The following is a 16247-nucleotide window of genomic DNA, read 5'->3' on the forward strand; positions in this document are numbered from 1 at the left end:
TGCTTTGACTAGATGACACGTCAAACACTCAGACACGAAACGAAAAATATTTCGCTTCATGCCTGGCCACCAATACAAAGACTGCAGATCTTTATACATCTTCGTACTCCCTGGATGAATGGAGTACGGGGTGCTGTGGGCCTCCCTCAGAATGTCTGCTCTCAGGAAATCAACGCTAGGAACCCACAGTCGGTCATGATATCTGACTATGTCATCCACAACTGAATACAAGCTCAGGCCCTTAGACTCGTCCCTCTGCCTCCACTTCTATAACTACTCGTCAGAAGTCTGCCCTGCTTGGATCCTGTCCCTCAGTGTCGACTGTACTGTCAGGATATAAAGATTAGGAGTATTGCCCTTGGCATAAAATACAAGCTCAAACCTCTGAATCTCTTCCTGCATTGGTCTAAGTACGGAAAACTCAGCAATCACTGCATGCTTCCTGCTCAGGGCATCCACGACCACATTAGCCTTACCCGGATGGTAGCTAATGTCGCAATCATAGTCCTTCACTAACTCCAACCATCTCCGCTGCCTCATATTCAGCTCTTTCTGTGTGAAGAAGTACTTCAGACTTTTGTGATCGGTGAAAATCTTGCACTTCTCTCCATACAGATAGCGCCTCCAAATCTTCAGGGAGAATACTACTGCTGCTAGCTCTAGGTCATGAGTCGGATAATTATTCTCATGAACCTTCAAATATTTGGACGTGTAGGCTATAACTCTGTCATGCTGCATCAGAACTGCGCCCAAACCGAGTTTCAAAGCATCCGTGTATAGTACATAGTCGCCTTGCACTGATGGCATAGCTAGGACTGGCGCTAATGTCAATGCCTGCTTCAGTCTATCAAAGCTTTCCTGATACTCTGATTCCCAAAAAAACTTCACGTTCTTCTTCGTCAAGGTGGTTAATGGCACCACAATGGAAGAAAAACCCTGGATTAACTTCCTGTAATACCCAGCTAGACCCAAGAAACTTCGGATCTTTGTCACACTCTTAGGAAATGGCCAATCTCGGACTGCCTCAACTTTGCTGGGATCCACCTCGACTCCGTCCCCGGAAATGATGTGGCCCAAGAATGCCATTCTAGCCAGAACTCACACTCGCTGAACTTGGCATACAACCGTTTGTCCTGCAAAGTCTGTAGCGTGGTCCTCAAATGCTGAATGTGCTCCTCTCTGCTCTTCGAATAGATCAGGAGGTCGTCTATGAAAACTATGACGAACCGATCCAAATACGGCTGAAACACGCGATTCATGAAATCCATGAAAATAGCCGTCGCGTTCGTCAGTTCGAAGGACATCACCATAAACTCATAGTGCTCATAACGCTTCTTAAAAGCCGTCTTGTGCACATCAGACTCTCTCACCTTCAGCTGGTGATATTCTGATTGGATATCTATCTTTTAAAACACTGATGCTCCCTGAAACTGATCAAATAGATCCACAATCCTAGGTCGAGGATACTTGTTCTTAAATGTGACCCTGTTCAGTTCCCTGTAATATATGCAGAGCCGCATGCTGCCGTCTTTCTTCTTCAAAAACAGTACCGATGAGCCTCATGGAGAAAAACTCGAGCGAATGAAACCCTTGTCCAGCAAGTCCTTAATCTGATCCTTCAGCTCTTTCATCTCTGCAGGTGCTAGATGATATGGTTCCTTAGAAATCGGTACTGTACCCGGCATCAGATCAATAGAAAAGTCCACCTCTCTGTTTTGTGGAATGCCTGAAACATCGTCCGGGAAGACACTGAGAAAATCTCTGACCACCTCGAGATCCTCTAGACTCTGACTGACTGGCTCTGTCACTGTCACAATACTCGCCAGAAATGCTTGGCAGCCTCTCCTCATAAGTTTTCTCCCACAGATGCAAGAAATGATGTGTGGCATCTGCTGGTGTCTGGTTGCCTCAAAAATAAATGGCTTCCCGCTGGGCGGTTGGACAGATACTGACCTCTGTCGAAAATCTATCACAGCTCCGTTGAAGAAAACCAATCCATACCCAGAATAATGTCAAACTCAGGCAACAGTAGCACAATCAAATCTTCCTGTACCATATTTTTCTGTAAAAGAAGCTCCAAACTCTTCACTATCTGTGAGGTAAACATCTGATCGCCGGAAGGAATTGAAACTCTGAATCCCAAATCCAAGGCCTCTGGTATGATCCCTAGTCTCTTGACAAATGTCTCAGATATAAATGACTGTATGGCTCCGGAATCTAGCAATGCGTACGTGGCTACACCTGAAATTTATATCCTTCCTGCGACAAAACATACCATCAAATCCGATCGTGTTGAGACTTAAAGAAATTTTCTATCGTTAATTACAAAAAATTCTCAAAAATCCCCATTTTAGTCCTAGTAATCCTTCAAAAATTACAAAATTTACCACTAGATATTTCAGAAATTGCAATTTCAACCCTAAAGTTTCGAATTTTCCTCAGTTTAGTCTCTCATTTTTCGAAAATTGCATTCTAGCCCCCATAAAATTCTAATCAATTTAGTCTCTAAAATTTCTAAAATCATTAATTTGATCCAAAAAATATCGAAATCGGGAAAACAAACCTCAATTCATCGCGAATTTGCAAATCAGCCCCTAAACTTTTGATTTTTGCCATTAGGTCCCTATAATTTTTGGTTATTGTAATTTGACCCTTAATACTCTTAATCAAGTCAATTCAACCCTTAAGTCCCTTATTAGAACATGCAACCTACTTTATTCTATGTTCTCAATCCCAAAAGTGATTCCATCATACCACATAATATTCTATGCAATCGAGGCGATAAATAAAAATTTTGAGCAAAAATGTTACCGGTTATCAGTGTCGAGTCTGGCTCAGCCTCTGCCTCCTCGGCATGCATCACATAGGCTCTGCCAGTGGTTGGGCCCTTGTTCCTAGGGCAGTCAGCAGCTTTGTAATGCCCGAGATTTTAGTGCTGTAGTCAGACATTGATTAATTGACAAAATTGAGATTTCAGGAGCTAAAATAAGACGTGAAAGGAGAAGCCGGGAGTCGGTGTATTATAAGCCAAGATGTTGGATAGAACATCCGGCGCCCAAGCGGTAGTTTTTGACCGCCCGAGTGCCGATGTTGAACAAGAGGAATACTTGGACAGAAGGTTCGGCACCCGAGCGGTAGTTTGTGACCGCCCGAGCGCCAATGTTCAATAAGGATATGTCTCGGACAGAACATCCCGCGCCCGAGCGGTAGATTGCAACCGCCCGAGCGCCGACTGAAATTCAAGGAATTGTGCCACGTTTCTTCACGCATGCAAGTATGATATATATAACAATTCTTCTTCAGAATTCAGTAGGATGAAAGAAGGAAACGGGATGTTTACAGACGCTTCGAGCTTTTCATCATAGATTTGTGATTTTTGCAAGATTCGATTATCTGAAGTTTAATCCGAGTACAGTTCTGAGATCCTCGTGACAAGAGCTTCAACTGGACGTAAGTTTTCTTATGTTTTGGTATGATTTGAAAATATGCTATGGAAAGAATCTTGATATGATCGATATTATGTGTTCTGGATATACTGATCAGTATATAATTGAAGTCAGATCGAAGAACAGATTATTGATACAATTGTTATGATTTTTCAACTATTGAATTGAGATTAGTCAGATTTCTGAGATTATCGATTGTATTGACTATTGGTTATGATTTATAATTGATATCTGTTGTTGTCTTAGTTGACGGGGATATCAATATTGTACAGTTATGCTGTCGATATTGATTTAGATTGAGTATTGATCAGAACAGATCTGAGTGGAATTGAATATTGATATTACGCCTATTCGATATGTCATTTCAGATTGATATTGACAGCTTTGACTTTGAGATTGCGACAGAGCCAGAAATCGACGAAAGAAAGGTATAAGTCAATGTGGTATTGGGAGATCGACACAAGTAGGATATACTTGTGTTTCCCTAAATCACATACTATTTGTTATTATTTGCATTGATTTGATTTGATATGCTTGTTCTATTGATGTATAGAGAGCATGTGTTAGACGAATATTAGATGAGTGATCTTGTGACAGAAGTACCTGATAGTGGCGGGATCGCCACGGGCACATTGCACGATGTCACAAGATAGTGTATTGGCGATAGTGCCACAGTCTGGGACGGATAGGTCAAGACACTGGATGTTTTGTTATATCGACGTGGATAGAATCAGAGTTTCTTCTATTACTGTTGGTAGATATAGGAATACCAACGTCTTGAAACCGGGATCCCTAGNCGATTAATTAGTTCCAATGACGATTAAGAACATGATTAGCGTCCGGGTCCCCACAACAAGTGGTATCAGAGTGATAGATCCTTTAGATTGAGAAAGAAGCTAGTGAGCGGGGTAGATTGAGTTTTCTTTCCTTACCTATGTGTGCTAGCATGACTTCCTGCTTTAATACATGTTTGCTTGATTATCTGAATTTGATATGGTAATGTGTATTATTGGGAATGGATCAGAACCGATTCTTGATCAGAGGTAAGATGATCAGAAAGGGACTGAGATAGATTTGTCAATTGTGATTGCTAACCCTTTTGATAATCAGATATGCCTCCTCGAAGAATACCAGAACAGGGTAGCACTTCGAATCCTCCGATGGACGTGACAGCAACGCCAATGGAAACATTGTTAAAGAGATTTCAGTCATTCCATCCGCCGACTTTGAAGGGTACTGAGACTTCCGTGGATTTTGAGAGTTGGTTGGACGATATTGAAATGCTGTTTGAGTCCCTGGACTACACTGATGAGCGGAGAGTGAAACTGATAGGGCATCAGTTACACGACGTTGCAAAGAACTGGTGGATTACAACAAAGAAGGCATTGGAACATCGAGGTACGGCTATTACCTGGAATGTGTTTAGAACTGAATTTTATCAGAGATTCTTTCCAGTGTCGTACATGAAGGACAAGAGAGCCGAGTTTGCAAATTTGAGACAGGGCCAGCTAAATATTGAGGAATACGTGGCCAAGTTCTCTACACTGCTCCGATTTGCTCCCCATGTGGCCGAGAATGACGAGGCCGTTGCGGACCAGTTCATAAATGGCCTAAATCCTGAAATCTTTACTTTGGTGAATACCGGGAGGCCGAATAAGTTTACTGATGCTTTGAACAGAGCCAAGGGAGCCGAAGCCGGTCTGATGAGACAGAGAGGAGCTTCGTTTGTGCCACAAGCACCGAGACCCCAGATGCCTCCACCATCTCCCCAATTTGAGAGTGGCAGTGGTAGTGGAAAGAAAGAATTCCTGAAAGCTAGGGGGAACCAATTTAAGAAATCTGGAAGTAGTTCATCCAGTTCTAGTGGCTCGAGACCGACCGGTCAGGGCCAGAGTTATACAGGACCCTATTGCAACACTTGTGGAGGGAAGCATTCCACAGAGCAGTGCCGAGGAGTGTTTGGCAGTTGCCGTATTTGTAGGCAACAAGGACATTTTGCTCGAGTTTGTCCCCAGATAGATACTCAGAGGTCACAGGGTGCCGAGTCATCTGGATCCGTAGCTCAGACTGGTAGACGACCAGCTGCAGTCCACTCCTTTCAGCCAGCACTATCCCAGTCACAGCCGAGGCCAGGAGAAAGCCAGACAGTTAGCCAGCCTCCTAGACAGCAGGCCAGAGTGTTCGCTTTGACTGAGGAGCAGGCTCAGGACGCACCAGACGATGTTGTTGCAGGTAACTGTTTTATTTCTGGTTATCCTGCATATGTATTGATAGATACTGGTGCATCCCATACATTCATATCTGAACGATTTGCATTGATGCATTCTTTGCCTATTGAGTCATTATCTGCTGTAGTGTCTGTCTCTTCTCCGTTGGGGACAGGTTTGATATCAGTGAAATCTGTGAAACGTTGAATACTACAGTATGATGGGCATGAGATTGAGTTAGATTGTATTGTGCTTGGGTTATCTGATTTTGATTGTATTATCGGTATCGATATGTTAATCAAGTACAGAGCCACTGTTGATTGTTTTCACAAAATTGTGAGATTCAGACCGGATATGGCTGATGAGTGGAAATTCTATGGTAAGGGTTCTCGATCTAGAATTCCTTTGATATCCGTATTGTCTATGACTCGATTGTTGCAGAAAGGAGCGGAGGGATTTCTTGTCTATTTAGTGGATTTACTGAAATCGAGTCCATCATTGGCGGATTTGCCAGTGGTTTGCGAGCTTGCTGATGTCTTTCCAGATGAGATTCCTGGGTTGCCTCCGATTCGAGAGATAGACTTCAGTATTGAGTTGATGCCAGGGACAGTTCCGATTTCAAGGGCTCCATACCGAATGGCACCGATTGAATTGAAAGAATTGAAGGAACAGTTGGAGGATCTACTGGCCAAGGGATATATCAGACAAAGCGTATCTCCTTGGGGTGCTCCAGTACTGTTTGTGAGGAAGAAAGACGGTTCTATGAGACTCTGTATCAACTACCGGCAACTGAATAAAGCAACGGTAAAGAATAAATATCCCTTGCCTCGCATTGATGATTTGTTTGATCAGTTGCAGGGTTCATCTGTATATTCCAAGATCGATTTGAGATATGGATACCATCAGCTGAGAGTCAGGGATTCTGATACCTCGAAGATAGCATTCAGAACCAGGTATGGACATTATGAGTTTGTTGTCATGCCGTTTGGTTTGACGAATGCACCGGCTGTATTTATGGGATTGATGAACCGTATCTTTTAGAGATATCTTGACGATTTTGTGATTATATTCATCGATGATATTTTGATTTATTCGAAGAATATGATTGAGCATGCTGAACATCTGAGAACGGTTTTGAGAATTTTGCGGGCTGAGACACTGTATGCTAAACTGTCGAAATGTGAGTTTTGGTTGAGACAGGTTGTATTTCTAGGACATATTATATCCGGAGACGGTATATCAGTTGATCCCAGCAAGGTTGAGGCTGTGATTTCTTGGCCGAGACCGATATCAGTGCCAGAGATACGCAGCTTTATGGGTTTGGCAGGATATTATCGACGATTTATTAAAGATTTCTCCAGTATTGCTAAACCTATTACGCAGCTGACTCAGAAGAATGCTCCATTTGTTTGGTCAGAGGAGTGTGAATCCAGTTTTTTGGAGTTAAAGAAGAGATTGACCAGTGCTCCGATGTTGACTATCCCGTCAGGTACTGGTGATTTTGTGGTTTATTGTGATGTATCTCACCGAGGATTGGGTTGTATTCTGATGCAGCGAGGGCATGTTATCGCCTATGCCTCAAGACAGTTGAAGCCACACGAGACTCGTTATCCAATTCATGATCTTGAATTGGCGGCCATTGTATTTGCATTGAAAATATGGCGACACTACCTCTACGGTGTGAAATTTGAGATTTATTCTGATCATAAAAGCTTGAAGTATCTATTTTCACAGTCATAGTTGAATATGAGACAGCGAAGATGGCTTGATTTATTGAAAGACTTTGATTGTGAAATCAAATATTATCCTGGAAAATCCAATGCAGCAACAGATGCACTGAGTCGAAAGGTATGTTCCTTATCCTTATCGACGATTGGTGTTTCGAATTTGATAGAAGATTGCTGTTTGTCTGGATTAGCCTTTGAAACAGATTGTCAGCTTCTGAGATTGTATACTATTCGAGCTGAACCAGAACTGATATTGAGAATCAAAGAGGCATAGAAAGTTGATCAGAATGTGCAGAATTCGATTGCTTTGGTCAGAGTTGGACATCAATCGGAGTATCAGGTTCTTGACAGGGTTTTGTATGTGAAAAATCGTATTGTTGTGCCAGATGTTTCGGAGTTGAGACAACAGATATTGTCAGAAGCGCATAGCAGTCGATTCAGCATTCATCCTGGTGGCAGAAAAATGTATAATGATTTGAAGACACAATATTGGTGGAAACAGATGAAATCTGACGTTACTGAATTTGTATCCAAGTGTCTGAATTGCCAACAGGTGAAGGCTGAAAGAAAGAAACCAGGAGGATTGTTATAGAGTTTGTCAATTCTTGAATGGAAATGGGATCACATTTCCATGGATTTTGTGACGCAATTACCGCGTTCCTCCAGAGGTTGTGATGCGATTTGGGTCGTGATTGATCGATTGACCAAATCTGCATGTTTTATTCCATACAAGATGACGTACAGATATGACCAGATGGCCGAAATTTATGTGAAGGAAGTGGTCAGATTGCACGGAGTGCCGAAGTCGATTGTATCAGACCGTGATCCTCGGTTTACCTCGCACTTTTGGCAGAGTTTACAACAGGCTCTTGGTACGAAGTTGCATCTGAGTACCGCATATCATCCACAGACTGACGGACAGTCAGAGCGGACTATTCAGACACTGGACGATATGCTGAGAGCTGTAGTGCTTGACTTTAGCACTAGTTGGCAAGATTCATTGCCACTTTGTGAGTGTTCGTACAACAACAGCTATCAGACGAGTATTGAGATGGCACCGTTTGAAGCATTGTACGGAAAAAAGTGCAGAGCCCCTCTGTATTGGGATGATATCTCTGAGGTACCTGAGATTGGACCTGACATGATCAGAGATATGACCGAAAAAGTGAAGCTGATTCAGAAGAGAATGAAGACAGCTCAAGATAGACAAGCCAAATATGCCAATGTTCGAAGAAGACCATTGGTATTTGAGGCTGGAGACCGAGTATTCTTGAAGATTTCACCTTTCAGAGGAGTTGTCAGATTTGGCAAGAAAGGGAAGTTGTCTCCACGTTATGTTGGTCCGTATGAAATTCTCGAGAAGATAGGAGATCGTGCCTATCGACTCGCATTACCGTCTTCTCTATCTGGAATACATGATGTCTTTCATGTATCTATGCTGCGGAAGTATATTTCGATGCTTCACATATTATTCATCCAGATGAGGCCGAGCTGGACGAGACACTGAGTTACTTCGAAAAGCCAATACAAATTCTCGATCGTAAAGAAAAGCAGCTCAGAACGAAGACTATTCCACTTGTGAAAGTTTAGTGGAGTCGTCATGGCATCGAAGAAGCTACCTGGGAGACTGAGCCAGATATGAGGCAGAGAATCCCAGAGTTATTTCGATGATGTGAGTTTCCTATTTAGCTTCTGTTATACATTTTTTTCTGATATGATTTGATTGCCTGTGATTTCGGGGATGAAATCAGATCTTAGGGGGGGAGAAATGTAATACCCGAGATTTTAGTACTGTAGCCAGACATTGATTAATTGACAAAATTGAGATATCAGGAGCTAAAATAAGACGTGAAAGGAGAAGCCGGGAGTCGGTGTATTATAAGCCAAGATGTTGGATAGAACATCCGGCGCCCAAGCGGTAGTTTTTGACCGCCCGAGCGCCGATGTTGAACAAGAGGAATACTTGGACAGAAGGTTCGGCACCCGAGCGGTAGTTTGTGACCGCCCGAGCGCCAATGTTCAATAAGGATATGTCTCGGACAGAACATCCAGCGCCCGAGCGGTAGATTGCAACCGCCCGAGCGCCGACTGAAATTCAAGGAATTGTGCCACGTTTCTTCACGCATGCAAGTATGATATATATAACAATTCTTCTTCAGAATTCAGTAGGAAGAAAGAAGGAAACGGGATGTTTACAGACGCTTCGAGCTTTTCATCATAGATTTGTGATTTTTGCAAGATTCGATTATCCGAAGTTTAATCCGAGTACAGTTCTGAGATCCTCGTGACAAGAGCTTCAACTGGACGTAAGTTTTCTTATGTTTTGGTATGATTTGAAAATATTCAATGGAAAGAATCTTGATATGATCGATATCATGTGTTCTGGATATACTGATCAGTATATAATTGAAGTCAGATCGAAGAACAGATTATTGATACAATTGTTATGATTTTTCAGCTATTGAACTGAGATTAGTCAGATTTCTGAGATTATCGATTGTATTGACTATTGGTTATGATTTGTAATTGATATCTGTTGTTGTCTGAGTTGACGGGGATATCAATATTGTACAGTTATGCTGTCGATATTGAATTAGATTGAGTATTGATAAGAACAGATCTGAGTGGAATTGAATTTTGATATTATGCCTATTCGATATGTCATTTCAGATTGATATTGACAGCTTTGACTTTGAGACTGCGACAGAGCCAGAAATCGACGAAAGAAAGGTATAAGTCAATGTGGTATTGGGAGATCGACACAAGTAGGATATATTTGTGCTTCCCTAAATCACATACTATTTGTTATTATTTGCATTGATTTGATTTGATATGCTTGTTCTATTGATGTATAGAGAGCATGTGTTAGACGAATATTAGATGAGTGATCTTGTGACAGAAGTACCTGATAGTGGCGGGATCGCCACGGGCACATTGCACGATGTCACAAGATAGTGTATTGGCGATAGTGCCACAGTCTGGGACGGATAGGTCAAGACACTGGATGTTTTGTTATATCGACGTGGATAGAATCGGAGTTTCTTCTATTACTGTTGGTCGATATAGGAATACCAACGTCTGGAAACCGGGATCCTTAGACTAGGATGGAGTCTAGTCTGAGTCGTGGAGTCACGAGTATGATTGATAGTTTGATATTAATTATGTTTCAGATTTTGATATATATCTGATATCTGCTTCATGCTTTATATTAATTATATGATTGCATGTTTTGTTGATTTATACTGAGATTTATTCTCACCGGCGTTATCCGGCTGTTGTCGTGTTTGTATGTGTGCATGACAACAGGTGGGACAGGTTCAGGGTCGAGGAGATGAAGAGAGAGATCGTGATTAGAGTGGAGACTACGGACTTGATCTGAGATAGGGTTGAACACTTGATATTTAGTAGTTAAACCTTAGTTTGTAAATGATTGTATATAGTACAAGACTTGTACTTTACTTTTATACTGATATGTATAGTAGAGTGATTCCATTACGTTCCGCATTTGATATTATATTGAAAAAAAAAAATAATGTTAGACCCTGTTTATTATACTAATTGATTAATTAGTCTCAATGACGATTAAGAACATGATTAGCGTCCGGGTCCCCACAAGCTTTGTGGCCCTTCTCTTTGCAAATAAAGCACTTGAAGATCCCCCACATAAACTTACCGTAGTGGAACCAATTGCACTGCTTGCAGAACTGTCTCTCCTCTAGCTTAGGGGCACCTAGAGCCTGTGGTGGCTCCTGCTGTCTGAGCTTTTTGAACTGTACCTGATTCCTGGGTGGCCCTGTAAACTTGATGGGATCGGTTCTAGGCACCTACGAGTGTGCTTCAAACACAATATTCTCAATGAGCTGTAATAGCTCGTGTTTTAAGAATGTAAACACCAATGAATTAAATCGAGTTTGGTTTTAAACCAAGCGAAAAATACTCGAAGTAATATTTCATTAAGAAAGCTGATCAGTTTAAAACTTGTAGCTTGTATAAATTGAATAACTGAAATAAGGAGGATCAGCTCGAGCTTGTATCAGTTCAATTATGGTGAGAACTGAACTGATATCGGCTCCACTGATCAAATCAGTTTCAAAGCAATAATTAAAGTGTTAAAGACACAAGATATGCTTATGGATGTTCAGAGACTTCAACTGCTCCTACGTCACCCCTTCTACCACCTCGGATAAGTTCCACTAGAATACTTTGATTTATACAATACCTTGTACAAACCCACTCAGCTTAGGACTTACGCTACTGTCTAACTGAACTCCTAGCCTAGATTGAAGGCAACACCTTCCAGCCAACACTTGTTTAACGTCTATGTGTTAAAGACTACATACACTAGTTTAATGTCTTTGTGCGAGACTCACTAAGCTTTTCAATAAGCTTAACTCTTTGTATTTGTCAGTGATTGCGTGTGCGTGTGTGAGAACTGATTTATGAATTCAACACGAAGGTGTTCTCACACACTGAGGGAGTTGTGCTTCTAATCTAAGCTGATAACACGTTGAAGTGTTCCCTCAAATTTGGGCCGATTGCATCTTGCAAGCTTATATAAGTTGAGCGTGCCCTATCTTTTTCCACACATTTATTGTTCTCTCGCTTATATCTTCTCTCTTATCTGTGTTCCCTCTCGTATTTGTTGATGGTCTTGATCTTGTATATATAGGGGCAATGTAACCATACATCATGACTCATAAAATATGTTCGTTGCAGTTTGAATCTGTTCCTCGAAATTTGTGTCTTGTCCTTTCTGACAGCCATTCTGAAACGTCTCGACTTTAAGCTCTGCTGCAACGTTCATTATTGCTCTTTGATTGGACAATTACTTTTATACCCTTGTGAAAAGCTGGATTCAACTTAGATAAGCTTGTCATGTTCTGCAAACTGGTCGGCTCCTAACTGATGCTCTGAACTGGTCAACTGAATTGGTCTTGAGCTGATATGGTGAAATCAGTTGGCTCGTCAGCTGAACTTATTTCAAAGATTCAGTTGAACTGGTCAGCTGAGCTCTTCATCAGCTAGCCGGGCTTTGGAAGGTCTTCCGCTGAACAACCTATCAGTTGAACTAGTCTTTGATATATCAGTTGGGCTGGTTCATTTCGGTCAACCAGTTGGTACTTTTAGTTTGCGTCTCAATAGCTTCAGTTTTGGCTCGGTAACTGATCAATTCGAAGCCTGATCAGTTTCAGCTTTCTACGCACTTAGGTAAATTTGTTAGAAACAAAACTACAAGTTTTGTTAACATCAAAATCAAGATTACGAACATGAAATGTTCCAACAAAACTGTTTCTTCAGTAGCTGTGAGCTCTGTTGGGCCTGATGCCTCTTCCGCTGCATCTCTACATCAATATCTCTCAGGGGATGTTCTGCCTGAAAAGCACAGGCAGTGGCAGCATCGTAAGTAGCTGGCCTCATCAACATGACATCCCAGTGTATAGTGGGTTTGAGGCCATCCATAAAGTGCCTCAACTTTTTTGTTGCATCTCTCTCAATAAGGGGCACAAAGTGACAGCCCCTATCGAATCTCCTGATGAACTCAGACACAGACAAGTCTCCCTATCTGAGACTCATAAACTCTCGCGTTAGGCGTCCCTTGACGTTAGCTGGAAAGTACTTGTTGTATAAAATTTCTTTGAACTAATTCCATATGAGGGTAGCCAAATCCACCCCGTGCGCTGCTCCCTCCCACCAAAGAGATGCATCGTCTGTCAGCATGTACGTGGCACATCTGACCCGGTCTCCGTCTCTCATGTCTAGATATTGAAAGCGTAGCTCTAGAGACCAAATCCAACCCTCTTCTACGAATGGATCATTAGTACCCCCGAACTCCTTCGGGTTGAGCTGTCTGAACTGCTCATAAATGTCAGTTTGGTGTCTCGGAGCCTGCTGAGCCTGCTCCATCAATCTAGCAATACCCTCCAGAACGCGGGAGCTGTATCTCCTAGCGGTGGTGATGGTGGTGGTGGAAATCCTCTATCGTCTCCAAGATTATCATCCTGCCTCTCTGTGCTAGGGGCTCATCTAGGAGGCATAATATCTGAATACAATCCAAATTCTAAACGTAACCCATCATGCAATTCAATCTAGTTTTCAAAACATTTAAACCTTACTGCATATAAGGAGCTAAACGTATACTGTAAAACACATATCATGTAAACATGCATGTGATAGCATTAAACTATTTAAAACATGCAAACTTACAGAATTGAGACTTGACACTGAGCTTCTGAAACTGACGGTGGCACAACCCTTTACAGGACTCTTGCTCTGATACCAACTGTAAAATCTAATACAAAAATACTACTTGAAAATTTTTTTTTGTAAACTATTTTCGAATTATATTCAGACACATGCATGCAACAAAAGCTGTCGATCTCGCATTTTAAAAATTCATTCAACTACTGAATAGATATACTGCAGTTAAATAAATCTAAATCATCTTTGAATCCCAATACTACTATTTTAAAAGAGCTCAAATATAACATTCCAAATCCTGCAAAATCATCAACATATAAAAATATGTAAAATGTATAAAAATGTTTCACTCGTGACTCATAAACATATAGTGCGAAAAAACGTAAAGTCCTCGGGTTATCGTGCGAACTTCCAGCTCCGCCTACTCAGTCTTCGGCGCCCCCAGTCTCAACTTCATCATGCTCACCTGGATCACACCTAGTGAGTCTAAATACTCAACACACCTGAACTGTTATAACAAATACATATACATAACATGTGACAGTGAAAAGTATTGTAATTAAAATAAACTTCATGATTTAAAAAGCGTGAACTTAAACATAATACGACAAAGCATAAACGTATTCATAATGAAGGATCGTTTGTGTTGGCACCTTCGAAGATGCTTCAAACAAAATATTTTCCAATGAGCTGCAATAGCTCGTGTTCTAAGAATGTTAACACCGATGAATTAAATCGAGTTTGATTTAAAACCAAGTAGAAGAAACTCGAAGTAATACTTCGTGAAGAAGATTGTTATATTAGAAAACATTTTAACTTATGTAAACTGAATAACTGAAAAGCAGGGGATCAGTTGTCGCATATATCAGTTCAGTTATGGTAACAACTGAATTGACGGATGCTCTAACTGATCAAACCAGTTTGAAAACAGCAGTTAATCAGTTAAATACACAAGATATATTTATGGTTGCTCGGAGAATTCAACTGCTCCTACGTCACCCCTTCTACCTCCTCGGGTAGGATCCACTAGAAGACTTTGATTTATACAACTACTTGTACAAACCCACCCAGCTTAGGACTTACACACTGCCTAACTGAACTCCTACTCTAGACTGAAGGCAGCACCTTTCAGCCAACACTTCTTTATCATCTATGTGAGAAAGACTACATACACAAGTTTAACGTCTTTGTACAAGACTGTATTTAGGGTGGTGGTGTGTGCGTGTGTGAGAGCTGATCTCTGAAAACAAACTGAAAATTGTTCTCACACACTGAGGGGAAAGTGTTTCTAATCAAATCTGATAACACGTTAAAGTATTCGATCAAATCTGGGCTGATTGCTTTTTCAAAGCTGATAAGCATTAAGCATGCCCTTTCTTTGTTTTTCTTCTCACTCTCTCTGGTTCTGTATATATTATCGTCTCCACTGATCTTCTCTTTATATAGGTGGGAAACTGATCGTACAGTGAGACTCAATTATTGTATTCGTTGCATCTTGNATGAGAAAGTCGAGACACGAAGTCCAAGAAACGAATTCAAGATGCAACGAANATTGGACTTCGTGTCTCGACTTTCTCAGACTGTCCTTCTGAAACGTTTGTCTTTAATGCTCTGAGGCAACGTCCATTATTGTTCTTTGACTGGACTATTACTTTGTACTTTTGTGTATAGCTGGAATCCACTGAATGAATTTGTCTTCATCTACAACTGAAAGATTCTTAACTGACGCTCCGAACTAATTAGATGAATTGATCTTCAGTTGGGCTGATGAAATCAGTTGACTCGTCAATTGAACTGATTTCACTCTCGTTCAGCTGAACTGATCAGCTGGGCTTCTTCATCAATTGAACACTCCTTCGGCTGACCAGGCTTCTGAGGTTCTCCTACTGATTCACCTATTAACTGGACGATCAGCTGAATTGCTCATTTGACATATTAGTTCTCCTGATTCAGTTTGTGCGAACAGTTAGATCTTCAGTTTGTGATTTAGACATCTCGTAACTGATCCTAGCTTCTGCACACTTAAGGTAAATTATTAGTAACAAAATAACAAGCTTTGTTAACATCAAAATAAAGATTGCGAACTTGAAAAGTTCCAACAATCTCCCCCTTTTTGATGATCACAAAACTCGAGCAATTAAAGCTGTAAGAACAAATTAAAACACTTAAAAAACATTTAAAAGTTCGAGAGTTAGTACATTTACACAACGTTAAAAGCTCCTCCTCAAGAACTGGATTAAAACCGAGTTGAAAGAAACAACTTCAGTTTGAAGAAAAGAAACCACCCCCCTCCTCAACAACTGAATTTTAAAAACTGATTGAAAAATTTTTTTTTCAGTTTGAGAGTAAAAGAAAACTCCCCTTCAAAAACTGAATAAAAGCTCGTATTTGATAAATAATTATCTAATCATTCATTCAGAGGTTATAATCATTCAAGCAATGTAAACAAAAAATCTGGAAATATCCATTCAGTTACAACGAAACACATCTAAATAAACATGATGTTTATAAAATAAATTCCTTGTATTTTACATTTGAGTACATACATCAGAAATTGCTACTACAATAGCATATTTTAAACAACATCAGGTATGAGTCGATTTATGTGTGACAGAACTGGATATACCATAATTGATTGCTTTGACTTCTTGAAGTGCTGCACCGGTCGT

At 40.9% G+C, this 16247-nt stretch overlaps 2 protein-coding genes across 2 annotated transcripts in view; both read right to left on the reverse strand.

Annotated features, from left to right (window-relative positions):
• Positions 1–273: 273 nt before the first annotated feature.
• Positions 274–1086, reverse strand: LOC140991164 (uncharacterized mitochondrial protein AtMg00860-like). The gene is made up of 2 exons (XM_073461119.1): positions 694–1086; positions 274–396 (listed from the first exon to the last, which is right to left on the reverse strand). The coding sequence occupies exons 1-2, from the start codon at positions 1084–1086 to the stop codon at positions 274–276; spliced, it is 516 nt and encodes a 171-aa protein (XP_073317220.1).
• Positions 1087–1559: 473 nt separating this feature from the next.
• The window catches only part of LOC140991165 (uncharacterized), a 38720-nt gene continuing 24032 nt past the window's right edge, over positions 1560–16247 (reverse strand). Inside the window, exons 3-4 of the mRNA XM_073461120.1 lie at positions 2054–2241; positions 1560–1955 (exon numbers count right to left, since the gene is read on the reverse strand). Coding sequence (XP_073317221.1) covers positions 1560–1955; positions 2054–2241 — 584 coding nt within the window. The remainder of the gene's footprint in view (positions 1956–2053; positions 2242–16247) is intronic.

Source organism: Primulina huaijiensis, chromosome 13 (genome assembly GCF_012295235.1).
Source record: "Primulina huaijiensis isolate GDHJ02 chromosome 13, ASM1229523v2, whole genome shotgun sequence".
NCBI classification, from domain to species: domain Eukaryota; kingdom Viridiplantae; phylum Streptophyta; class Magnoliopsida; order Lamiales; family Gesneriaceae; genus Primulina; species Primulina huaijiensis.